The sequence below is a fragment of the Callorhinus ursinus genome, unplaced genomic scaffold (assembly GCF_003265705.2).
Source record: "Callorhinus ursinus isolate GAN/ISIS: 27379988/994484 unplaced genomic scaffold, GSC_fseal_2.0 scaffold2, whole genome shotgun sequence".
NCBI classification, from domain to species: domain Eukaryota; kingdom Metazoa; phylum Chordata; class Mammalia; order Carnivora; family Otariidae; genus Callorhinus; species Callorhinus ursinus.
Genome location: NW_027397064.1, coordinates 86,430,278 through 86,458,153, shown reverse-complemented (window position 1 = coordinate 86,458,153; position 27,876 = coordinate 86,430,278). Strand labels below are relative to the sequence as shown.

The following is a 27,876-nucleotide window of genomic DNA, read 5'->3' as shown; positions in this document are numbered from 1 at the left end:
TACATCTCTAGAGGTCAGAAGTCCAAAATCTTTATCACTGGACTAAAATTAAAGTGTAAAGAGTCCTGAATTTCTTTGGGAGAAAATTTCTCTAAGAAGAGTCAGTTTCCTTGTCTTTTCTAGCTTCTAGGGACCACCTACATTCCATGGTCTCTTTCTCCATCTTCCAAGTGCATCACTACAACCTCCACTTCCATCTCTGTATCCTTTCTAATTCCAATCCTTCCATCTCTGTCTTATAAGGACCCTCATGATTACATTAGGCCCACTGGATTATCTACTTCAAAAACTTTACCCTAATCACACCTTCAAAGTCCCTTTTACCATGTAAAGTAACAGATACACAGGTTTCAGGGTTTAAAACATGGACATCTTTGGAGGCCATTATTCATCTTAACACAGTTGTCCCCAGCTGTCAAAGATTCACATCCACACCACAGGCAAAATGAATTCATCCCACCCCAAGATCACCAAAAGTCTCAACAAGTTGACAGAATCAGTTCAAGTCTAAAATCTTATCGATGTCTCATCCATTCAAAAATCTGAAATTTAATCATCTACATCAGGTATGTTTGAAATTCTGGGTATGATCCATCTTGGTACAAAATTCCTCCATCTGTAGACCTATGAACCTAGATAATAAGTTACCTGTTCTCAAAATACAATGATAGAACAAGCATGGGATGCCAGTTCTAGATACTCCCACTCAAAAAGGAAGAAAATGGAAGGATAAAATGAGTCACCAGTCCCAAGTAATTCTGAAATCCAGCAAAGTAAGCTCCATTAGTTTTCAAGCCTTGGGAAAAATCCTCTGCGGTGTAAGGCGCTGCACTCCATGCCTTCAACTCTGCCCTCTGAGTCTCCCTCCTTTTTCATGTATTTGTAAATGAATAGAATTACCAATCTGTTTCTTGTCTATAGAATTTTGCAAGTCTGGGTCTGAAAGCTTTCTTTTATTTTCTCCTCTCTATGTCCCTTTCAGTATAAGGTAGTGATGTTTCTGCTAATACTCTCAAAAACCTTGTAGTTCTATGTATGTTAGGAAATTTGCCCCGTTAGACAAGATGCTCCTCAACAGCTATTTCCAAAATAATTCTATCACATTTTTGGTTTCTAATGAGAGGGCAAAAGGGATCTATGAGGCATGTGACCAGTCTCTTCAGAGCCCTCCACATGATGGAATATCATTACCTTTTGTTCCTTCTGAGGCACCAACAAGGGACTGTCCAGCCACACCCCTTGGTTTCAGAACACACTTCCCTGACAGTGAATTTTTGTGTCATTTACAATCTGGATAGGCTGTGAACGTTCCAAATCATCAAGTCCTATTTCTATTTTGTTTTATAATTCTTCCCTTAAGTTATCTTTCTCTCTCATTCTTTTTTTTTTTTTTTTGGATTTTACCATATAAGCAGAAAGAAGAAACCAGGCACAGCTTTAACATTTTGTTTAGAAATATTTTCAGATAAATATCCACGTTCATTGCTTATGATGTTTTCTATATACCTGTTTTTTATTTTCTATATAACTTTTCCTAATAACATGTTCTTCATTTCCTTCTGAGCCCTCACTAATAGCACTCTTAATGTCCATATCTCTAACAGTTTGGATATGATGATTGAAGTATTCTCTATGACAACATAGTTTTGTTTTGACCATACTCCTCACTTTCTCTATGTACTTATTAGCAGAGTCCTTAACATCCATATATCTAACAGCTGCCTTTCAAGACAATGTAGGCTTTTTCTATTATTGTCCTCAAAATTCTTCCAGCTTCTACCCATTACCCAATTACAAAACCAATTCCACATGTTTTGGTATTTTTTATAGCAAGATCACACTTTCAGGCAACAAAATCTGTATTTGTTTCCTTGCTGCTATAACAAATCACCACAAATGTAGTGGTTTTAAACAATACAAATTTATCATTTCACAGTTCTGTAGGTCAGAAGTTCAAAATCAGCCTTATAGTCAAGGGGTCGACAGAGCTGCTGCTTTCTAGAGGCTATAGAGGATAATCTGTTCTTTGTATCTTCCAGCTCCTAGAAACAGATGGCACTCCTTGCCTTGGGGCCACATTGCTTTAATCTCTGCTTCTATTACTACATTACTTTCTCTCTCTGCCTTCTGACTATCCTGTCTTTATTTTTTTTAATAAGGATTCTTGTGATGTCATTGGGCCCGCCCAGATGACCTACTACAATCTCTCTTATTTAGTCATTTGAATGTATATTTAATCACTTCTACAAAACACCTCCACAGGGACAGCTAGATTATTTTTTTTAAAGATTTTATTTATTTATTTGAGGGAGAGAAAGAGGGAGAGATAGCATGAGCAAAGAGAGGGGCAAAGGGAGAGGGACAACTGACTCCCCGCTTAGCAGGGCTCCATCCCAGGATCCCAGGATCATGACCTGAGCCGAAGGCAGCTGCTTAGCCGACTGAGCCACACAGGTGCCACAACTAGATTATTTTTTGACTGAATAACTAGGAACTATTGTCTACTCAAGTTGATACATTAAACTATCCTCTTTTTATAAACTATATTTTAAAAGAAAAGGGTTACTTGTAAGAGTAAATTGGTAGTTAATTAAATTACAGTGATTTGCTTAACATATCATGCATTGCTGATGAGAGAATATATGCTTAAAAGAATAAATAATTCAACATAGAAAGATGTGACAGAATAAACATTGCCTCTATAAAGTACATTTGATCAAGTTATATGATTACAAATTAGGTTTATGTCATGTTAATAATATGCTTAAATTTATCAAATAATTTTCACTTATGACAAGTTTTAATGAAGTATAATTTTATTGACTAAAAAGGTATTTAAAAATAAGTATGAGGTCAGTAGTCAGCTCTGATTATAGATTGTCACTTCAATGTCTCTATCTCTAAGATAAATTAGCCTTTTTGATTTAAAACAAATAAAAAAATACAGAGAAGCTGTTTTCCTTTTTAAGTCAAGTTGTGAGAAATGTTAGTAGGAAATGTAGAATACAATAAGCTTAAATAGTCTTTGATAAGAAAAATCCATGAAGCTTAGGGGTAAGGCCATGTTTTCACATGAACCACAGCAGGTGCTCTGTTGGAACATTTCTCGGTGGGAGTTATTGCAAGGTTCACAAATTTGAACGTTTTCTTAATCTAGTATAGCTAATTTATTTCAGGTAAATGAGTAGGTGTATAATTTACCTCTCATACTGGGTAATCATATCACAATTAAGCCCTAGGTAAAATACATAAGAATACAATGTGTATTTCTCTTGCTACTGGTAAGAAAAATACCTCCAATCTATTGGTCTCAAAAACAAGTGTTTTAAAAATGTGAATCATTTCTTGGATAATCCTATGGTCAAAATCTGACCACTGATTCATAAATGTTACTTTTAAACTCCATGATTTAGGAAACTTAAAAATCACTCCCTTAATTGTCATTTAAGTGGACCATTGAACAAGGGGGCAGTTAGGGGTACCAACCCCTGCAGAGTCAAAAATCTGCATGTAACTTTTGACTCCCCCCAAAATTTAAATACTAATAACCTACTGTTGACCAAAAGCCTTACCAATAGCATAAACAGTTGATTAACATGTTTTGTATGTTATATATATTATATACTGGCATTCTTACAAGAAAGACACTAGAGAAAAGATGTTATTAAGGAAGTCACAAGGAAGAGAAAGTACATTTATAATACTGTATTTATTTTAAAAATTCTATGTATAAGTGAATCTGTGCAGTTCAAACCCCTGTTGTTCAGCGTTAACTGTATTGTTTTCCAACAGACTCTTCCACAAGATTGCAAGGCATGCACTGACATAAAAGTGGACATTTTGACCCTTACCCCTCAAAATGTAAATTTGCTGTTTTCATTACAATTTTGGCTCTTTGAAATTAAATAGTTATCATTTCAGATTGAGAAAAGGTGAAGAAATTTAGTCTGATGTATACGAGATTTGAATTTTTAAAAAATAGTTTTAGTTAAAACATTTTTTTAAAGATTTTATTTGTTTTTTGAGGGAGAGAGACAGAAACAGAGCACGAGCAGGTGGAAGGGAAGAGGGAGAGGGACAAGCAGACTCCCTGGTGAGCAGGGAGCCAGACATGGGGTTCAATTCCAGGACCTGAGATCATCACCTGAACCAAAGTCAGAGGTTTAACGGACTGAGCCACCCAGGTGCCCCTAGTTAATACTGATTTTAAAAAGTAGGTAATTTTTATTTATCTAACTTATGGTCCCAAAGAGCCATTAATAACAAACATCATTAAAAGAATCTTGAATTTTTTTCATCTGTCAAGTCAGAACTAGAGTGGAGTTACTTCAAGAGCAGGTTTGAGGCTATCATTTTCCTCAGCATCTTCAGCATTTTGGAATAAAAATGAACTAATAATGATGAGCTTTGATGCATTGATATTCATTTTTCTTTACTAATAAGAGAATGAAGTTAAAAGTAATTAGCACATTTAGTGTTTTGGGAATGAAGGGAAAAAAAATTAAGTCAGCAACCCTTCCACATTATGACTTTGTCAAAGCAGCAATAAACTTTCTCCAGTGATTGCTTCCGACAGAGTTAAGAGTTAAGTTTCACTTTACAATCAAAGATTCACCTTTATAATAAAAAACTGCTGGTTCTTGACAGGAATAGTTTGAACCAGGCACTGTAGTAAGCACTCTATTGTCATTCTTTTCATTAACCTTCATACAAACTGCTAGCTGACACTAGTATTTTCCCTAATTTTCAGTTAAGGCTTAAACTGACTATATTATAATGGTGAACAGAACCGGCTGGACTTGAAACCAAGTCTCACTTATTTGAAAGCCCATGATTTTTTTTCTTTTTAAAGATTTTTTATTTATTTATTTGAGAGAGAGAGTGCGTGCAGGAGCTGGGCAGAGAGGGGCAGAGGAAGAGGGTGAAAGACAAGCAGACTCCCCACTGCATGCGGAGCCAGACTCAGGGCTAATCCCAGGACCCTGAAATCATGACCTGGGCTGAAGTCAGATACTAACCGACTGAGCCACCCAGGTGCCCCGAAAGCCCATGCTTTTAATCATAACAGAATAATACCTTACCAAATATTTTTAGGTGTCAATGAACAAAATGATTATGAGGACTGAATTATGTGACCTGTGTCTTGATCACCAAAATGAATAAGCCAAATCTCTAAAAACCTGATTTTGTAAAAGCAATGAGTAAGGAAGTATTTGAATATCATATTTGAACATTTAAATATGATTTGTACTCTTTAATAGAAATATTAAAACTCCCACAATCATGCAAATGCCACTATTGCTTTTATGGCCCTTAAATGGCAGCACTGCATGAAATACATGTGTAAAGCTAAGCTACATGGGGCATAAGTCACAAGAAAATATGACTCCATAAAATCACTCTATCAGCATTCTACCATTCTTCATCAAAATGTTACCTTGTTCATGATGGCTACCAAAGAGACGATATATTTTGTTTATGGCTCATGTTTCAATGCCAACAATTTTTGCCAGGGTTATTATATATAAATGGCATTATTTCTGATTTTCCAAATGAGAAGTGTTGAAGAAACATGGAATTACATGTTCCCATAAAATACTTAGCATATATTAAATGCATAATAAATGTCTTTGGAAAAAATGAAATAAAATTAAAGCAAAAGATAAAATCAATAATTAAGCATCATCTATTGTTACTCACACCTAAATTCAAAAAAGTAACAGCTCATGTTAATAAAGGGTACTTTCATATCAGTGAAATAAAGCACTCTAGTATTTTCTTTGAAGAAATAAATATGATTTCCATGGATTTCTAAAACTGATGTAAAGCCCTTGTGCTAAAGAGTAGAGTGCAAGTAAAAAAAAAAATTCGATTACTTATGAAATGATAGTACCTTTAATATTTCATCTCAAATGAGACTAAGCAGACTCTGCTCTTGGTAGGTACTAAAAGAATATTTGACAAATGGAATTAAATAAGGCAAGAGTAAAAACGATACTTTAACATTATGGTCTATAGGGAGGTGATAATTTCAGATTGCAATATTATCTTGTGCAAAAGTATTATACTACTTGACAACTAACTGTGATTCAGTCTCAGTTAAAGATAAGAAAATATTAAGTTTAGGCAAAGCTCATCTTTTCTTAGGATGGTTCAAATCCAGACACTAAATTCATTTCCAGCTTTACTACCAAACCAATCACTTTTGCAAGGACCTCAATAATAAAGAAAAAAGAAGAACTTACTGTGTACTCACCAAGTAAGGTAAACAGTCGTATAGATTCAATTCATATGCTATGTCTGAGAAATGTTTTACACAGGGAAAACAAGAATGGCATATGTGGACATAACTGTAAGCCATATTAAGCTACTTCTATTTTGAGAAACCATCTGTCACCAGATGATTTTAAAGTAAGATAAATGTTTGTTGTCTTAATATTATTCTCAGAAAATATTAATAACCTGATGCATAAGCAAAAGTCATTGATTTCCCCTTATGGTTATTGGTCAGAGTTATGCAACAAAACTGTCAGTGTAGACCATCTATTCCACAAAGTCCCTTTTATCATTCTAACTGGCGGAGATTTCATTTTACTCGGACTGCCCATCAAAATCCTGGTTAGACTCATACCACCCTTGTGTCATACTAACTTGTTATTTCTACTGATAAAATTTTCCCTGCTACTTTGTTAATTCCACGAGGGTAAGGATTTTGATTTTCAGAGAGCACGACTCCCTTCTTTGGTGAATATGCACTGATTGCTTATTAAGTCCCAGCACTCTATAACCAGTGTCAGAATGCCCCAAAAGGCTTTTGCAATAGCAGTCAACACAGTGTGCGGCAGGCCTCCAACAGGCTAGAGTAGAGGTATACCCATGTGCAAGGTACAGTGTCTGCTCTAATACAACAAAGAAGCTATTTCAATACAAAGAAAATAATAGTATTATAATAAGGCTAGTTGCATATTGTGGAAACCGTGAAAGACATGCTTATATCTAGACTGAGATGAACGTGTATGTGCGTGTGTGTGTGTGTGTGTGTGTGTGTGTGTGTGTGTATCATGTGGGCATTGAGGAAAAGTTAAACTGAAATCTAAATGCGAACACAAGTTAACCAAGTGAAATATAGGTCAAGAAACAGAACATTCAAATGTATCTAGCAGAGTTGACAATAAATCTAAGAGAATGGTTTAATTTGGATATATATTTCAGAAAATAAAGATTTATCCTCCCTTATCTCTGTGTAGTTCATATATGAAATTATATAGAAAGAAAACCCTGCCTTATAGTACGTAGAAAACTTACTCATTGCTTTATACTTCCTATAGCTTAAATAACCCATTTGGCATTAATATCTCTTCAGAATGACAGACTGTGTTATGTAATATGCTAATGTAGATATCAGTCTGAAATTATGCTACTTTCCAGTTTGCTCCCTTGCACTGTGAGTATATTTTAAAAATGGCAATGCAAGTAAATCACAGGGTGAGGAAAATGTTATAGAATTTACAAAATAAGTTATAAATAAATGTCTAATGTTATGTAAGAGGTAATTAATCAATTATCAAATTTGACTTTGTAAAAATACACAGTTCATGCCATCCTAGTAAAAAATTACTTCAGAAATTATGCTTCTTTTTTATATTAATTCTGAAACAAATGTTCATTTTCTCACTGAACTCTGTTCTCTACTTAACACTGTCAGAGTAGGAAGGTTATTGTAGATGTCTTTCGAATGTGGATTAAATTAATCTCATTTTCCCTTATTATCCACAAAACTATTAGGTGCAACTAACAGGCATTTTTACAGATACCAGCTGTTCCAGACTTAAGTACCCCTGTCCTTCCAAGCATGCAGGTTACCATCAGATGACCTGCCTTGTCAATTCTGACCCCATGTCTAGCCCATTCAAATCCCAGGGTTTTATGAATATAGCAAAAACATAGAACTTTACACTCTACATAGGTTTTGCCATTTCAGGCTTTCATGGATTAATTATAAATTCTGTTCTCAGCCATCACTTTACACATATAGGTTTCTAAGCAACATTATCCTGCAGGTTCAGAAGGGGGAAGACAAAAGGAACTTATGAAAATATGCTTTATTATACAATATAGGCAATCTTGTATATCTGATGCATATTTATATTTACCAACATTCCTCTTTATTTTTTGTTTTTCAGGTTTGATTTGTCTTGGCACTCAACCAAACAAAAGTTACCAGCAGTCCTCAAGTTGCAAAGGGTAGGAGACAGAGAAGTATTTGAATCTTTGGAAAATCAAATGCTTCTAACAATAGAAATTCATTCTGTCATCTTGAATGTATCACTTTCTATTGTTTTTTTTTTATCTCCACCCCCAAAAGTAGTACTTTTGTTACTCGCATAAGTATACTCTATTGCTATAGCACAAGTACCTTCTGTCATGTAATTCTAAGAAAAACTCTGACGAGGTCAAGAACATGCAACAGTCAAGTATATAAGCTCAGTAAATGGTGTAAGGTGATGGAAGAACTATGGAGCCAGACATCCTTTTCACCCATTGAGGTGACCTACTTTCTTCATTCATAGTATTTGAGACTTTGAAGGGAGAAATCACCTCTGTTCGTCGAAATCTTTGTATACCACCATGGCCATTTTGCATGCTGGCCAGATTCTACTAATTTATAATAATAAAGCTTTAAAAAAATGAATCAGTTAAGAAGAATGAAGGCAAACACTCATAATGTTTTCTGTTAATTGAGTGCTGACTAAACACTAGGCGCTGTTCTAACCAACATATATTAACTCATTGAATCTCATCAACCCTCTGAGATTGCTACTAGCATTATTGTTATTTCTAAAAGAGAACACTGAGGCATGAAGAAGTACATAATTACCCAAAGACCCAGCTTGAAAGTGGTGAAAAGCAAGGAAGGGGCTAGGCTGGATCCAGCTAGATGTTCTGGCTCTAGAATCTGCTTTTAATCAGTATTCTATACTGCCTCTCCTACTTTCTCATCAAAACTTAATGTCTCCAATCTCCCTCCCCTTGCTAATCACAAGTCCAACCAGGCAAGCAATTGAAGCCAAGGAATCCCTTTTACTCTGCAAATGAAGCTTTAAGGCAAGTCCTCTAACAACCTAATTATATGGCTAATACATAACCAATCTGTAATAAAGCTAGTTATTTTTCTTATCTACCAAGTGATTATAGATTATAAAGGGTATAGAAAAGAGTATATATAACAGACCCTTCCTAGGAGAACTTTACATTTTTTGGGGGAAATCATATAGACAAAAATGAAACAAAGGAAAAGCATAGGGTAACAACTAAGGAGGTGGTAAGGACACCTGACAAGTCCTAAATGTTTTTCAAAAGAAGTAGACCAATATGGGCTGCAGTTCTAAGAAAAAAAGAAAAAAAAAATCTGAATTCCTTAACTGTATGGAGGGATTTGAGTTGAATTATAAAGATCCCCGAAAATAAAGACCATTTGAAAGTCTATAAAATCTCTCCCATTTTAGTTTATCAGCATGAGTAAAGATGTGGAGTTATAAAAAAGAATAAGGGAAAAATAAAACAAGATGAAACCAGAGAGGGAGACAATCATAGGAAACAAACTGAGGGTTGCTGGAGGGGAGGGGGGTGGAGGGATGGGGTAACTGGGTGATGGACATTAAGGTATGTGATGTAATGAGCACTGGGTATATTATATAAGACTGATGAATCACAGACCTGTACCTCTGAAACCAATAATACATTATATATTAAAGTGGTAAATTGTATGTTATGTTAAAGTGGTAAATTGCATGTTATGTGAATTTTACCACAATAAAAACAAGTACATTACAAAAAAAAATTAAAAAAAGAATACGGTATGTTCATGAGACAAAAATGGTGTGAGCATGTTAGAATAGGCTGGATGTAGTGTAATCATATTGTGTTCAGAGAGAACAAACACTAAATCCCAGAAGCGATCAGACCCAGGCTGTCATCAAGCTATAATGGAAAGTGAAAACAGAGAACAAGAATCAAAGAGTGTTATCAAAAATTATGGGGAGATTGTTAAGTGTGCTAAGGCATCAATGCTGTGGTCGTCAAGAAAGATTTTCTAAGAGAAAGCAAAAGAAGAAAGACCATTTGGTGTAAATTGTTTAAGGATATGGAAAGGAACCGTGGTATGTGGTTGGAGGAGAGTATTGGTTAACACTTAGCTTTATCAACATGTCGGTAAAACATAGAACTACACATTGAAAATTCTACTTTGTAGAAATCTTAAAAAGTTAATGAGATTTTCAACAGCAACATTCATTTGAATATGGCATGAAGTATTATTGAGTCTACTATTCTGCAAGAGTGATAATCTAAGCCATATACTATGCTATAGTAGGTGTTGCAAATAAGGCTAAGTACAAAAAATTTTGCAATTTATGCATTTTTACTTATGTCATTTTAAAAGCTATATAATTAAAATTCAATTAAGAAAAAAATTTGTGCATGAATTTCTTCCCTAAGAAACTTAGATTCACGTAATGGTTTGTTTTAGTATAAATTCTTTAACATTCTCTCTCTCAACATTTTTATCCAGATATGCTATACTAAAAAGCTCAGAATAGCAAGTTGAATATGCAAGTAGTAGTTGATTTCTGGTAAACTTTGCTTATTTTTGTATTATAAGCCAAAAAAAAAAAAAACTGAGCACATTTTAATGGGTACATGAAATTGAAATGTCTTCCCTTTCAAACAATTACAGGCAACTTCACTCCTACAAATTATAATCATTTTTCAAGAGGAACCCTGGATTCACTTGTGCCCTTGCCTATTTCCGCAGGTGCTCTACTGCTTTCCTAGGAATTTTGAATTAATCAACAGCCCCTCAAAGACTTACTCATAATTCACAGTACATTGATTTCATCTGCTGAATTCATGCCATAAATCTCTCAAAAGGAAAAAAAAAAGTTCTAATATGTATACTTTCTTTTATTGTTTCCTATGAAAAATGCCTCTTCTAACATTACAATCACAGATTTTTCCCCCTTAGTTACCATTTACAACTTTCTCATTCAAGTCAAAAATACTAAGAGAAAAACAAGTTTTTCAGTCACATTGCTTACACAGAGATGTGGGACAATTAAAGTGGCTTAATAGCAACTAATCACAAGGGACTTGAAAGAAAAATTCAGCACCATTTGAGCTAAATCTAAAAAAGTGTATACTTTTGAAGTTGACAGAATCAATTCAATGGCATTAAATCCACTAACCCATAGTTTTGTTTTATCTTTTCCCCACTAGATAATCCTTTTCTATCTCATTTTATTTCTTCACCACCAAAGATAGATTGATTTCTAGTTCATTGATAAAGCCAGATATTATTGTCATAGTCCACTACTGGTTGTCAAGAAACATTATATAACAAATAAAACAGAAAAGAGTTTTAAAAAGCGAGGCCAAATTTCATTGTATTAATTAGGAGCTTCTGGCGATAGGATAATGATCACTTTCACAACCATGTTGATTATAGAAGTTTCAAATTCTCTCCCTTCATTTATGTGTGCAGCCCCTTTGTAGTTCCACCCATCAGTGGGAGTCTATTTCTCCATTCCCTGAATCTGAACTTGGCCATGTGATTTTCCTTGACCAATGAGACATTAGTACATATGACTTGTAAAATGTTTGCATATTCTCATTTCTGAGAACAATGTGACCATCCCAAGCTAGCCTGTTGGATGAGAGACTCATGGCCCAGTAATCCAGAACAGAGCATGCCAACTGTCAGATGTGATGGAGGCCATCCTAGATCATCCAGCTGCCATCTGATCCAAAGCTGCCAGAGATCTGAAGAACTGACACAAACCAGAAGAGCCACCAGCCAACCAATAGAATAGTGTGATAAATAAGCAGTTGTTGTTTTAAGACACTGAATTCTGGGATGGTTTATTATATAATCAAAATTGATATACACCAATCTCTCAACTCCTAGACTAGGGATTAAAAAGAAATACATGTAATTAAGTTTAAACTGACATTTCATACAGAAATGACTCTGATCAGGGATTATAATCTCACTACCTCCACCCTCACTCACCTACTGAGACTTAACTTGGTAGTGATCTCATACAGGGATGTTAATTCATATGTGAATCACTGTCCATTTCCCAAATCCACCTAGTATCTTTGTAAGTGCTCTATCCTATGGCAGATGCATCAGCTTGCCAGTTTCTTCTCATTCCTTCCCTCCATTCCTAATCAAACTTATTAACTATAACAACTTGAGAGCCCACCATAGGTTTCAAAGTTCAAGTTTTATAATAAGCAAAGGCCTTAACTCTCTGCCACATTGACATGACCCAGCATTTTCTGATTCTGCAAACAGAATCCTTGTCAGACCATCTAACATGATCTACTAGGGCAATCCCCTGAGCCTGAGTACCTTTGCAGAAAACTTTTCAGCCTCCCCTCTCAAGACTGATTCTAAACATAAAAATATTAGTATTTGACCACATTGCCTTTTACTCCGTCTATCACTGTCAGCTATTCTGACACATTGATGAAGAACCAGGAAGCGCTGAATCTATGAATAATCCTAACACTGATAAATGGAACACTCCTGAGTTCTCCTTGTCAATTCTCTGTCTCCAAGACCTGAACCACACCTCATATTTTCCCTACAGAACTTCAGTAGAATGTTCTACATATGACTCAGAGTTCTTTTTTTTTTCTTTCCCTAACATAATGTTCTTCGTGAATTTTCCTGCTCCTCATACTAGGTAGCTTCTACCTGTGGTTTCAATATCTCTTATTCAGCTATGTCAGTGCCCTGGAGGGATCTGGTCTTGATTGATACTATAGGGTAAGAGATTTTAGGACAATCATGCCTATGAAGGGGATCAAAATATGCTACAAAGACATAAGGATTATTGTAAACTGAAGGAAACTAAGAACTAGCAGATGCAGGAAATCCTTTCTACCCTGCCCCTATCTACTTAACAATAGGTCACAAGTTTTCCTTTGTGAAGGTGTCCCCTCTCTAGGGATACTAAGGAGAGAAGAGCAATCATTATCACTGGAGTTGGAGATAGCACTGAAATGAGTCTACATAAACAACATCTTACTAAACAACCATTATCTTCCATTAGTTTCCCCATATACCTCTCTTCCCACAATTTACTTCCTCTAGAAACCCAAACTCTTTTTTGTTTGTTTGTTTTTATTTTTGCTTAGCTACATCTCTGCAGTTGATCACCCTCTGTTAAAATGGTCTATCACTTCTTTTCTATGAAGGCCTCCATGTACAGAAAAAAATTAACATTGAATGCTTTGTGTGCTTTTTCTGATAAGCTGTTTTCTCTCAGTTTAATTCACATTTCATTGACCAAAACCCAAAAGGGTACAGGAAAAATTGTTTCCTCCCCAATTTGACACAGGCCATCTTCTTGGAGAGACCCTGATATTTTAAGAAACTATGAATTCATGGAAGTCATACTGAGCACACAGCCTACAACTTAATGAGGAGGAAATCCCATGTTCTCTTTCCCTCTGTACTAAGCATGACTCTGCTTTCCATAATTTGATGATGATGTTATCCCATGTCTTCCACTGGAGCATAAACATTATCCCTTGCCTCACCATTTGCTGACTCCCTATGCACAATGCTTACCTTTTTTTAAATCTTAGTAATTTCAATGTATAATAAAGCAATACTCCTTTATGTCTTTCCAATATTTGCAATTATCTAAATAGGTAATCTGAAAATTGTGTTAGCTAATAAATATGTCTGAAAGTATTTCTTTATTTTATAAAATCTGAAAAAAGTGAGTAGCTAAGATTCTCACATTTTGAAAATGTCTTTATGATATATACCAAGCAAATTAAAAATAAATACACTTTAAAGCTGACATTTTTACCTGTGAAACTGCAAACAGAAAAATTAACATAATCAAATGAATTTTTAGGCACTCATAAAAGGATATGGAACTGGCCCACTTAAAGGAAAAGAAAAAGATATTTCCAGTACAATATAATTTAAAAGAAAGACATATTGCCACCAGTAGTCTTGAAAAAAAAATATGTGAAAGCATTACAAAGGAAGAGTGTTCAAGATGGTAGTATAGGAAAACCCTGAACTACCTCCTCTCAGGGACACAACAAATTTACAACTATATATGAAACCATTTTTCTCTGAAAAGGACCTGAGAACTAGATGAACAGCACCTCCACAAAAAAAAAGAAAAAAAAAAAAGATGCTTTGAGAAGAGTAAAAGAGGCAGAGACACCACCTCCTCTGGTACCCTAACTCAGCAGTGGTGACCTCATAATCACAACTGTGATTCCCAAAATATAGAACACTCCCAGAAGGAGTGAAGAAATTATGTCCTTTCGTCAGGAACTCCGACCCTGGGGGCTGTCACCAGAAAGATGAGCCCCAAAAATGTCTGGTTTTAAAAATCAATAGGGATTAAGATCAGGAGAATCATAGAATTACAGGGAATGGAGACCCAACTCTTAAAGGGGTTGCAAGAAAACCCACTACCCTGAGATCCTGGGCAAAAGCAACAGACTGAAAGTTGCCTAGACCGTAAGTGAGAGAGACCGACTTACCAATTTTAAAGTGGCAGCTGGAGAGACAGGAACTTGTAGGCTTTATCCAGGGACAGAAGCCCTGACAGATGCCACTTTTGAAATTTCATCCTAATTTGCTGGTGATAGAATTGATAGACACCACTTTTGGTCCTCTCCCTCTAGCCTGCTAGCACTATAGGGCATGCTCTGCCCACCCAGTGGTATAACCAGCCAGGGCAAGCTCCCATGCCAATTAACCCCAGGCAGACACCGAGCTATAACTGGGAGGGATAGATTCTTGAACTCTGCCCTCTTTCCTCAGCTAAGGAGACAAGATGCAAGGACAGGTGAGGACCCTGAGCCCTGCCCTCCCTGCAGAGCGGCTAAGCTGCAACAAGACCAGATAAGTGCCCCGGCCACACCCTTTCTGCACAGCACCCAAGCTGTAATGGGCCTGGGTAGGCGTCCTGAGCCCCACTCACCCAGCAGAGACAGAGGGAGCAGTAACCAGGCCAGGGAGAGCGCCAGGTCCTGCCCTCCTTGCAGTAACCTACCCCCAAGAGGGCTGGGTCAGACTTCTGAGGCCCGTTCACCCCACAGAGGGACCGAGCAGCAACTGAGAAGGGTAAGCTCCCTCAGCCTGGCCCTTCCTGCACAGCAGCTCCAGCTCCATGGTATCTCCTTGGTATCTTTAAATACGTAATCATATTTCCACGAATTAATTTTGTTGGTAAGTGGTAAAATATGTAACGAGATGAAAAGCATTATACCAGATTTATTAAAATGGAATACCAAGACAAAAATGAATTTTATATCTTATTTATATTTAATTGTATGCCGGTAACTCATTTTTTGGAGGGGGTACTTTTTTACTTTATTTGTTGTTTTTATTTTTGGCTTGGCAAATCAAACTATAAATTCTTCTACAAAACTTCAAGAGAGGATTATAATGGTTAAACAAATTAGCAACTTCTTGGAGGGATGGGGTGGCATAAGGAGAGTATTTAGAAAAGTTTATGTAAATTATCAATGTAAACTCATCTTAATTATTTTTAAATTCTAGTCTGACCTTAATACACTATCACATTTGTAATTATTATAATTATTCCTGATTGTTTAACAACTCTAACACATATTCTAAAAATAATTTAGGAGATAATTATCCAAAATAATCCACAAACGTGTCACAAATACAGTAATATAAAGTTTTAAATTAAATAAAATTATGCTTGTTTTTATGTTCCTTGCCTACCCTTTCTCATAAAATCTTCACCAAAAAAAAATTATGAATTCGTTTCCCACTTTGTAGGTGAGGAAATTGACAGTATAAGACAGGAAATAAATAACAAAGTGGGATTTGACTCCAAACTTGACTGACTCCCAACTCTTAGCTATCATATTTCACTTCTTCCATGTGAGTTAACACATACATCCACTGAAGTCTTAGTGGTTTTAATTGCTTTGATTTTAGTGGGGAGGATTAGAATGGTTTGGTTGTATGTATACTTTAATTAATATGCTTTCAGTTTAATTTACCACTGTGGAAACAGATCTATAATAATGCAACAACCCCCAAGTCATCTCTGCCTTCAAGACATGACTTTTAAACTTCACTGAACACAACATAGCCAGAGTGATCATTATAAAAACAAAATCCTAGTATATGTATACTTTATAACAGTCATGTTTTCCCTTTATCTACTAAATAAAACCAAAACTACTTATCTTGGATATTAGTACACCAATGTTCACTGCAGCACTTTTACAATAGTGAAAAAGTAGAAAGAAACCAAGTGTCCATAAACAGATGAATAGATAAACAAAATGTGGTATATACATAAATTGAATGTTATTCAGCCACAAAGAGGGGAATGAATATTTTTGGGGAGGGGAGAGGGAATGAACTTTTGGTTTGTGCTACAACATGAATGAACCTTGAAAATATTATGCTAAGTGAAATAAGCCACCCACAAAAGGTCAATATCTAATTGGCAATTCTAGATTGGCAATATCTAAAATGGCAAATTCATAGAGAAAAAAAGCACATCAGAGGTTATCAGGGTTGTGGGGAGCAGGGGATGGAGAGTAATTGCCTAAACAGAATTTTGTTTGAAGTGATAAAAATGTTTTGGAAATAGTTGTAATGGTTGTATAATATTAAGAATGTAATTAGTGGCGCCTGGGTGGCTCAGTCGGTTAAGCGACTGCCTTCGGCTCATGTCATGATCCCAGGGTCCTGGGATCGAGCCCCGCATCAGGCTCCCTGCTCAGCGGGAAGCCTGCTTCTCCCTCTCCCACTCCCCCTGCTTGTGTTCCCTCTCTCGCTCTCTCTCTCTCTGTCAAATAAATAAATAAAATTAAAAAAAAAGATTTAAAAAAAATAATAAAAAAGAATGTAATTAATGTCACTGCATTGTACAATTAAAAAGTTAAAATGGCTAACTTTATTTATTGTATGTGTATTATATTTTATGCATTATATATATAACATAATTATTAAAAATTAATAATGTAATATAACAAAAACTATTAAGTTGTACACTTTTAATGGGTGAATTGTATGGTATATAAACTACATCTCAATAAAATCATTTTTTTTTTAACACTTCTTATCTTGGCAGATGAAATCCTTTATTATTGGAGCCTCTCTAGAACTCCAGCTTCTTCTCACACCGATTCAGGCCACATAACCCACATTCTTTTTTTTTTTTTTTAAGATTTTATTTATTTTTGACAGAGAGAGTATGTACAAGCAGGGGAAGCAGCAGGCAGAGGAGGAGGGAGAAGCAGGCTCCCCACCGAGCAAGAAGCTAGATGCGGGGCTTGATCCCAGGACCCCAGGACCATGACCTGAGCCGAAGGCAGATGCCCAACCGTCTGAGCCACCCAGGCACCCCCATAACCCACATTCTAATCCTACCCAATGATAAACGACTCTTTGTCTACCCTGTGGGTGGTTTTTCATATCTTTGTACCAAAAATTTTCTGAGCCCTTACTCTAGAAGAGTAGTTTGGAAACTTTTTGATTTGAGAAATTTTACTCTCTTAAAAATTATTGAGGACTTGAGAGAAATTTTGTGTGAATTGTGCTTATAGCTACTTACCCTATTAGAAATTTAAACTAAAAATGTTGTTTTAAATATATATTACTCTCTTTTAAAATAAAAATGAATTGATTGCCTATTAATATAACTAGCATCTTCTAAGAAAATATCTGTGTTGTTTTAAGTGAGAAGAGAATACTGTTTTATAATTTTACAAATCTGTTTAGTGTCTGGATTTCTAGAAGACAGCTGGATTCACACATCTACTTCTTCATCCTAGCTGTAATATTGTTTTAATTGAAGTATGTGAAGAAAATCCAGCCTTACATAGCTATGAAGTTGGAAGAGAGAGGAGTGTTTTAGTAGAGTTTTCAGATAATTCTGGATATTCTTTCACATTATACCAACACATAACAAGCAGTAGTTACGTAAAGGTTAGCTTCAGTGTAGAATCAGAACTCACAGTGGTGAACTTTTCATACCCTATTACATTAAAATTCACTTGTCTATCCTACATTTTGAATGGATCATTTACCCATGCATGATTTTATCATGTCATTTGCAAAATATTGGTTCCCTAAGTTATGCATTTCTGTTGACACATTTCATTATACAATACCCCTCAAAAATCACCTCAGGAATATCACTACACATCTTATCGGAAAAGCCTGGAAGCATTGGGAAGTTATCAAGTTTACCGTGCTTGATACAAGTCTTCCAGAATTCTAATTTTTACTTGAAAGCTTGATTTCTATTATTTGCAGCAGATATTCTCAGTCATTTTCCTTGTAGTGACAGACTCATTGTATTCATTCTTTAGAAAATGTCTGCTACACACCTAGGTCTGAATAACCATAGTCTGTCTGTTCTTCATTCTTTCAAGTAAAACATGGCATTCCATAAAAGAAACATGAACCCAAATAATCACACAAATACTTGGTTTCCTTCAGGCAACCATTGCACTTCAGAATGCAGCAAAAGTGCCTTATGTGTATTTCATCACACAGAATATTAAAGAGATGTGTACTGAAGGATCAAGATTTAATAAAATAAAAATGTTCTACTTTCTTCAAGGACGTTCTTTAAGTGCAACTGGCTCTGTCTTTCCCAGCTATTGTAATATCTGTTCTTTCCCAGCTATTAAGCGGCAGTGAAAAATACAATGACTACTAGGACAGTTGGGTGCCATTGCCTTGATTAGTACTAAGTTGCCAGCAGTTTAGTCACCATTGCTTTTATACCCTCAGTGCAAATGTCAATACCGTGGAAAAGGTAATTATCTAGTATTATCATAAAAATAACTCTTAGATTCCTTGAACACATAACAGCGAATCCCAGGAAACCAAACTTGAAGACCACCAGTCTAGAATTATCCTTCTTCTTCTTCTCCTCCCCTATCTGGCCCAATCAACTAATAGATTCCTATTGATCGTTTAAGTTTCCTCAACTCAGGTCAGTGGCATTTGCACCCTGCCCTAAACAGATTATTTTTGTTCTCTAGTCCTCTAGTATCTTGTAGAGTCTACTGAATTTTAATGTTTGTTAACTTGTTGTTTCTTCTGAAACTGTAGCTTCTAAAGGTCTATGGACTCTAAAGGTCTATGGACCAATTAATAAATTCATACATTGTGGATACAATGTAAGCACTTCCAACTCTAAATTGTATCAATCTAGAAAAACTGGAGGACCACAGTATTATAATCTAAACTTCATAGATATATACTGAATCAATAAAAGTCAAATATGTCCAAACTCTATGATCAGTACAGTTACAGTTGCATTTTCTCTCTCTCTCTCTCTCTTTCTCTCTCTCTCTCACACACGCACACACACACACACACACACACACACACACACACACACACGCCAAAATGGCATGTTGGCATGTTTGGAATTTACAAATGGGTATGAAATTATCAATAAGTAGGGAACCATACTTAGAGAATAAAGAAATGAGAATGTATACTTATACAAGTATATGTTTTAACTAATTTAGAAAATTTGAGTAAGATTTGAATATGCAAATACTGGCCTAGCAGAATGGCAGGCATAGCATGGGGTGGCAATGTGCAGTAAAAAGTTTGACCATATTTGGGGCACCTGGGTAGCTCAGATGGTTAAGCGTCTGCCTTCGGCTCAGGTCATGATCCCAGCGTCCTGGGATCGAGTCCCACATTGGGCTCCCTGCTAGGTGGGGAGCCTGCTTCTCCCTCTGCTTCTCTCTCTCCCTCTCTCTCTCTCCTCCTCTGTCTCTCATGAATAAATAAATAAAATCTTTAAAAATGAATAAATAAATGAAACATTAAAAAAATGTTTGACCATATTTATATTTACATTTATATGAGTAAACATACAGTAGGTGCTGGATCTTAGTAGTTATCAGGTATGTTAATATAAGCTGACTTTTTTTTTACAAATTAGATAGTCATAGTCAATAAATTATGAAATTATTGTTGGAAAAAGTATGGGACAATAAACCTTTTCACATACAGTTGATGAAAATATAAACTGATATGGTCTTTTTGGACAGAAATTTGTCCAGCTATAAAAAATAAAATAAACACCAACTGACTTTGCAATTATATTTCTATGATTCTATAACACATGTACAAATAACATATTTATATGCACAAATTTTCATTGTGACATTGTAGGTAATGATGAAATACCAGAAACAACTTAAATGTTTATCAGAAGAAAATGGTCAAATAAATTTGTTTATCTTTAGTACAGAATAGGCATAGGTTTTCTAAAGAATGAGATAGAGCCTTACATATGGAAATAAATGCTTTTCAAGATATTTGATAGTTAAAAAAAAGCTGAATAATGCATATAGGATCATTCAATTTTGTAATTACAAATGACATACACACATACATGAAAAAACTTCTGAGGGCATGACAGCTGTCAGCTATGGATAAGTATATGGAATTGATGTTGCAATGATGAGGCAGAAATTTCATTTTTAAATCCATATTACTTGAATACTTTACTATTAATTTAATAAACTAATTTGCAATTTTAAAAGTAATGAAAAGGACTGACCTCAAGTATAGTGAAATTGGAAAAGTGGGGGATATATGAAAATCACAGGGAAAACAAAGAGGTTGTATGAAAATACATTGAAAGATTAGAAATATATTTCTAATCCATGATTAGAAACTAATAATCAAAATATACATACTGTACATGCTAAGAGGTAATTGCTTCTTTGACTTTTGGCAGATCAGATAATATAGGTGCATTATTCTTGGACATAAACTCAAAAAGTGTAATTGCTACATGCAATTACCACTCCAATTTCTCTGCTAATGCAAATGATACTCATTTTCACTAAATTATTTTTTTTAATTATTGTACTTACTTTCAACGATTACTTGTCTGTCTTCCCAGTTATCTTTAATAAGCTGTATATTTCCAAAGTGTGCATCACTGTAAAATATCCGGTTGGTACCTTTTCTTCTTTGATTATAGTCAAAAGCCAAGGCTATGACATTCTTGAAATAATGTGGATTCTCATATGGCCTTATTGGTGAATTTAAATTGGTTTCATCGGAAAGATGTATACTTTTTAATATTGTTCTCCCTGAATACAGCAAATAACCTTCCTGCCTTAGGCAAGTAACTCCATCCTCTGCCAAATATCCATGGGCGCAAGTGCAAGTTCTCTGAGAATTTCCTCGATAAAGACAGAGTTGCTGACATCCACCATTATCTTTGGCACAAACATTGGTTCCTAAAGAGGAGAAAAGATACATACACAAACATATATATTTGTGTTTTTCTTTTGTTTTTCAAGTGATTTTTTCTTACAGAAATATTTTTAAAAATAATGTTGAATAGTCTGTCTTTTTATTAATACTGGTCAGGGAAAAAAAATCAAATACTATAAAGTACTGATTTTTTTACACCAGTTTAAAATCTTGGATTTCTTATTTCAAAGATCGCATTTTTCTGTCCCAAATACCGCCCAAATAAGAGCATTAAAATTTTCCCTCAATCAGCCTGTTATGTGTATAACTCTTTTTTGAAACTTGATGCTGAAATTGCAATAGGTTTTATGTATCATAATCTTTGGCACAAGTAACAATTCTCTCGAAACATGAACTGAATTCACCAACAAACAGTGCACTCACTGCTTTAAAATCTTGTCTATGAAATACAAAAGCTCTCAAAGAAATTTACAGCTCCAATGCACCTAACCTCTCAACTGTATATAAGCATAAGATTTTGCTTCATTTTTGAGTGAAGATGTAATATACTATTAAGATTTTTTGATCAGGCTAATTTTCCACCATGAATCCATCATCAGCTCCAAAATTATTATACCTATCTTTGATGTCAAGAAAATTAATTACAATTTATTTTAATGGACATTAACATAAAATAGACATTTAATTTGAGGTAAATTAAAAAAAAATCCAAACCACTATCATATCAGTTTCAATATACATATTTTAAGGAAGTGATGACTTCAGAAATATTTCACACCAACAGCAAACTTCTGAAGCCGTAATCACTTTATATATCAAAATATAACCCCAAACACATATTTTTGGCTGCTTTTTATTCTCTAATATCTTAATTGTGCTTTGTACTTTTTGTTGAATATGTATATATATCAAGATATTCTATGTTACTTAGCCCAAACCTATACTGAAGACATGCCAGGTATATATATAACATGTCCATATAAATACACTGTCCTAGGCAAAAATATCAATGTTTGAACTATTTTATATTCATTTCATTAGGTTACTGTATGATTTTTGTAGGAAATTAGATGTAAAAAATAGAATTTTGAGGTTTTGGATTCATATAAGAATCCTTAAGTTTGATAAATGTTTTAGAAATAGGAGAGGAGGGAGCCTGGGTGGCTCAGTCGTTTGTTAAGCATCTGCCTCGGCTCAGGTCATAATCCCAGGGTCCTGGGATCGAGCCCCGCTTTGGGCTCCCTGCTCAGTGGGAGGCCTGTTTCTCCCTCTCCCACTCCCCCTGCTTGTGTTCCCTCTCTCGCTGTCTCTCTCTGTCAAATAAATAAAATCTTAAAAAAAATATATAGAAATAGGAGAGGAATGACATAAGATGTGTTCATTACATAAGCGTGCTGACCTTTCTCTCTTACTCGGTTAAAGATTTTAACCTCCTTCAGGTTGACTCCAAGACCTGTTCTCATGGTTATGGTTTCTGTGGCATCATTCTTGTGGCCTCTTCTGATGGATCCGTTGGCATGTGCTCTGACAAGAAGTTGAACATACATGATCAACAATCTTTAAGTAATTCACATCAAGTCAGTTATTTAAACTGAAGATAACAGATGGCCAAGCAGAAGGGGAAAGAAACCAACTTTAGTCTGTGACATTGAAATGCTTGAGCCTAGAATAGCAAGAGTGCCTAACTTTCTGTGGAAATTACATGGCTTTGTGAGATCCTTTTTGTGACCTTGCTAAGAAATGGCTAATCCTACAAGGGTAAAGCAACTGGCATGAAATAACATTTTGAGGCTCAAATACTTATGAAAAAATAAATTACCTGTCAGACCAGTAGATGTAAGCCCCAAAGACCGCAACTGAAAACATATCCACATTGCTCCCTGACAGCACCATCTCACGATTCCCTCCAGTCTCGAGGTCGATTCTTTCTATTTTGTCTGTACGAGCATCACACCAGTACAATTTGTTTTCCTAAAGATCAATTGGAAAGTAATATCACAAACTGTTTTGGATTAAGTGGCTTATTAAAAAAAAATAAGAGAATGGTAAGAGTGGATTAATGCAAGTTGGCATTTAATGCACTTTAAATACTTAAGAAACCCAACATACCTCATAGTCAATGGAGATACCATTCGGCCATGCTATTCCCACGCTTACGAGGATAACCTTCTCCGAGCCATCTAAGCGGGCCTTTCCAATGCAGGGCATCTGTCCCCATTCAGTCCAGAACAGGTAGCTGAAATGAAATTGTTGGTTTATAGTAATATGCAAATAAACACAAAAACACGTATTACTAATGATAAAGCAGTAACATCCATACTAATAGAACAAAAATAATACATTTTAGAAATCAATACACATGTGTGTTTATGTTTACAAAAAATAGATTTTACTGTAAAACATATTTAACTATTCATAGAAATCACAAGGATGGAAGCAAAATCCCTCCAAAATACTTTGCTCATGCTACTCCCTGTCTAAAATGCTTTTCTCCAAGTTGTTTGATTAATTGGCTCTTGTTCCTATTTCAGACATCATTTCACTCAAAAATTCTTCTGTGTTCTGATTACTGTACCATATACTCTGCATGAGTTAGAGTGGCAAACTTACAGTGTTATATTTCTTATATTTCTTTACAGTGTTATTTTTTATTAATGTCTTTTGCCTCCACTGGACAATAAGCTCAAGGAGGACAGTGATCTTTTCTCCTTTTCATCTACTAAGACACCTACAGCACTAGGAAATTAGAAAATTTTAAAAATAAAAATAAAAATTAGTGGTAGATATTTAATTTATTAATACATACATGAATGCACTAAAATTTCAATTCTGCCTAATTACACTACTAAATGTAACTATCCTAATGTAAATTTTGTAAGTTATCCTGTGAAGTGACCATAAAACATGGATTCACACAAAAGCAGACATTCTTATTTTAGTAACCTCATAATGCAAAATGGAATATGGAAGAAGATGAAATACAGAAAGAAAATCCAGAGCATACTGAAATAAAACATGTCAAAAAAAACCTAAATGTAGAAAAACAGAAGGCGTATTATGTGTGCTTTTTTTCATTCATTCATTCAGCATATATAATATTTATGTTGCAAATTTATATTACAATACAAAATGCATGGTTTCAGATAAATAGGATCCACTCTTTTGAAGTTATGTCCACTGAAGTTTTTACTTAACTGTCAGAAAATAGCAATGATTAGAATTTAGAAAAATATAGCAATCATTGATTCATTCAGGCAAAAATGAGTAGTATTCTGTCCATATTATAATACATATATATGAGTGATCATACATAAAATGAGATCGCATATGGAAAAATCAAAGATGTACATTCATATTTAATATCCACTTAATAATCTTACTATTTATCCATAAAAAGATACTTAAACTATGTAAAAATACATGTATTCCCTTTATGCATATTGTTCTGATTTATTTTAAAAGTTAATTATTTTTCCTGAAAATGCTATGTAAAATAAATGTGTTGGACTTTTACGATCAGATGAAAAAAGAGGTGTGGATAGAATTTCAAGTATATTAATCCTGAAGAAGTTCTCATTCATATTCACAAGCTCTATAAATCAGAAAGGGAAATCTTTGTAGCAAGAAATCCAACTAATATTTTATTGGTTAGATCTAGGCTGAAACAGACATGAAAAAATAAATCTATGCCTGCATTAAAGGTAAGAATTTTTAAAACTTTAATGGGGATTCTCAGTATATTAAAAAATAAATTGGATAACTGGGAGGCCAAATTTGTTGTCCCATTTAACTTTTTAAGGGAAAATTTCAGCATTAATAGTGCTCCTTAAATGATGTCAGTCACTGTGTTAAAATGTCAGGGGATTGACACTGTGAAGAAGGCATTGTGGGGGCCAGGACAGACAGGTGCTTATTTATCCAGTCTGATTCTTGTCATCTACTTTAACATACTCCAGAGTTCAAATATGAAAGGAAATATGTACAATATACCTTTTATCTAATAATAATCTGCTTTCAAATGCACCAAGCAAATAATAAAAATATTATTTTGAGTGAGCAAAAGCAAATCAGCCATTTAACATAATTAAGCTCTAATTTTCACAGATATTGAAACTGTGGCTCAGGAAGAAATGATCCACAATTGCACAGATGATAAGGAAGGGTCAAAGCCAGGAAATTCACCCAGGCTTTATTAACCCAGGCCTGTGGTGTATAAATATAATACAATGATATAATAATCTTATATCAAATGCTATTTTTCCCTAGGTATAAGGAATAGAACAAAAGTCTTCATACTTAAAAACACAAAACAAGCCATGAAAAAAGGTCTTAGTATTGAGAAACAAGTCTCTCTTGTTCTTGTTCTTTTTTTCTCAAGTAGTCCCTGTTCATTTTAAAAATCTGCAATACTTCCATGCAAGAGTCTTGGATGAATGATAATAAATTTAAGAATTAAAATTATTCAAAATAAAATTGTCTTGAGTATGGATTTTACTCAAATTTTCCACAGAGATTTGATAAATTATCATTATATATGAAGCCAAATCTGACTGAGGGAATCACTTTCATGGCTAAATAATTTATCAACTTAATAAAGCTGAAAGATTCTATAACTACTAAAATTAAGCAACATTTTATGAATGTCAGGAAAGGAGTCATTTATTTGCTCCTTAAACTGAAATTAAAAATAAAGAACTGAATAGAATTAGCACCTTGGGAACCTTCAGGGATTACAACTAAATGTAGAGAAAGAACACTAAACTTATAAAACTGCAGGGAGAAACTTATGAATAATTTAAGATAGTAATTTACATAGATGTACTTGAGATAACTTTAACGAACATAGATTCTTGGTATCTAAATGTGGTTTTTCACGAAGGGAAGAAATGAAAATCCTTGTCACTGGTTTTTGAGACCCCATGGAAATTAAGATTCAGTGACAGCATTACAGACTGATGTTGTTCCCATTTGAGTTCAAAATTTGCTGTAGGGAAATGATTGTTGAGTTGTATGATATAGTGAAGGAAAGTGCCTTTAGAGTATTAACTTGGTTAATCTAGCACTGGAAATACTTCTCAAGTTTATTCTAGACCTAGAAATTTTCAGAATTGTTAAAATCAAATGTTGTGTTGTATAACTGAAGTTTCTCTGGATAATAATTTGCCCTAGGCTGTGAATTCCCATATTTACAGAGGCTTGCAGTTACATAATTTAAAATCACAAAATCAAAAATGGGACATTCAAAAGTGGTTTGAAGGATTGTAAGAATAATGTTCAGAAATCATCATAACACAAATATCCATATTGTCTTAATGGCACAGAAGTTCTTGGCAGTACAATGTGCAATGGATACATATTATGTTCCAATATTAACATCCAATTAATTATTGACATTTGAAAAAGAGTAAAATATTCCATTTGGTAGCAATGGAATTCCCAAAGTCCCCAAAAGTTTACTGAATTTATCATATGACCCTTGTACTAATATCAGAACTACTTTACATACAGGTACACTTAGAAAGGAAAACGAATCTTTTTTCTCTCACAATTAGTTAGATTAAAGCTCAAAAATACAGAAAATACTGCAAATGCTCTTGTGTAATTTTGATTTTTTTTTTTTTTTTGAGAAATAAAGCTAACATGAAAACAAAGATTTGGCTTTGGTGGGGAAGGGTAAAAAGTGTAAGGTAGAAAGAAAAGAATGAATAAGTCCAAATTATTATAAAAGGAACAGGATTAAATGTGATTCTTTTAGATATAAGAACAATAGTGAAAAGCAACTAATTTGGATCAATCATTTTTTTTTAATTTAAGATTCTTTTTTTTTTTTTTTTTACTGCTAAACTATTTCCTTTGAACATAGATTTGGGTTGCAATTTTTAGAATAAACTCACCATTTCTCCCTGTTCTTATGCCCTTAAGAGAGCACGATTTATATACTTTATCAGATATGCTAAAGAAAGATGAGAAAACCAAAAATTTCCATGTTGTTACAAAAATGAAGATCATGTAATTCTTTTATAGGTAGATGCCTTGATTGAGAAGAGAATCAAAGATGTTATTGTTCCCTCTGCCCCACTCGGGGGTCAACAGTGTGTTACTTCTTCAGCAAAAAGTACAAAAAAAACCAAAAAGAAACAAAATCAAACCCCTACAAATTAACAATAGCAGCTAGCCTTTATGTGAGCATGAGCTTTTATCTGACAAAAAACTGCTTGTAATTTTCAGTGTCATAGCAGTTTCATTAGAATTACTTTTAAAACTCATACTAATCGGGGGCGCCTGGGTGGCTCAGTTGGTTAAGCAACTGCCTTCGGCTCAGGTCATGATCCTGGAGTCCCGGGATCGAGTCCCACATCGGGCTCCCTGCTCAGCAGGGAGTCTGCTTCTCCCTCTGGCCCTCTTCCCTCTCATGCTCTCTATCTCTCATTCTCTCTCTCTCAAATAAATAAATAAAATCTTTAAAAAAAAAAAAAACTCATACTAATCGAATACATCGTCGGCCAACATATCAATGTCTCCATCTTTAGAATATGTGCAAATAACATAAGACTTTGAATACATTTCATGAATACATG

General features: G+C 34.6%; 1 protein-coding gene across 1 annotated transcript in view; it reads right to left on the bottom strand.

Annotated features, from left to right (window-relative positions):
• The window catches only part of LRP1B (LDL receptor related protein 1B), a 1,894,461-nt gene that overhangs the window by 446,664 nt on the left and 1,419,921 nt on the right, over positions 1-27,876 (bottom strand). The window contains exons 38-41 of the mRNA XM_073905704.1: positions 23,408-23,534; positions 23,118-23,269; positions 22,698-22,822; positions 20,950-21,321 (exon numbers count right to left, since the gene is read on the bottom strand). Coding sequence (XP_073761805.1) covers positions 20,950-21,321; positions 22,698-22,822; positions 23,118-23,269; positions 23,408-23,534 — 776 coding nt within the window. The remainder of the gene's footprint in view (positions 1-20,949; positions 21,322-22,697; positions 22,823-23,117; positions 23,270-23,407; positions 23,535-27,876) is intronic.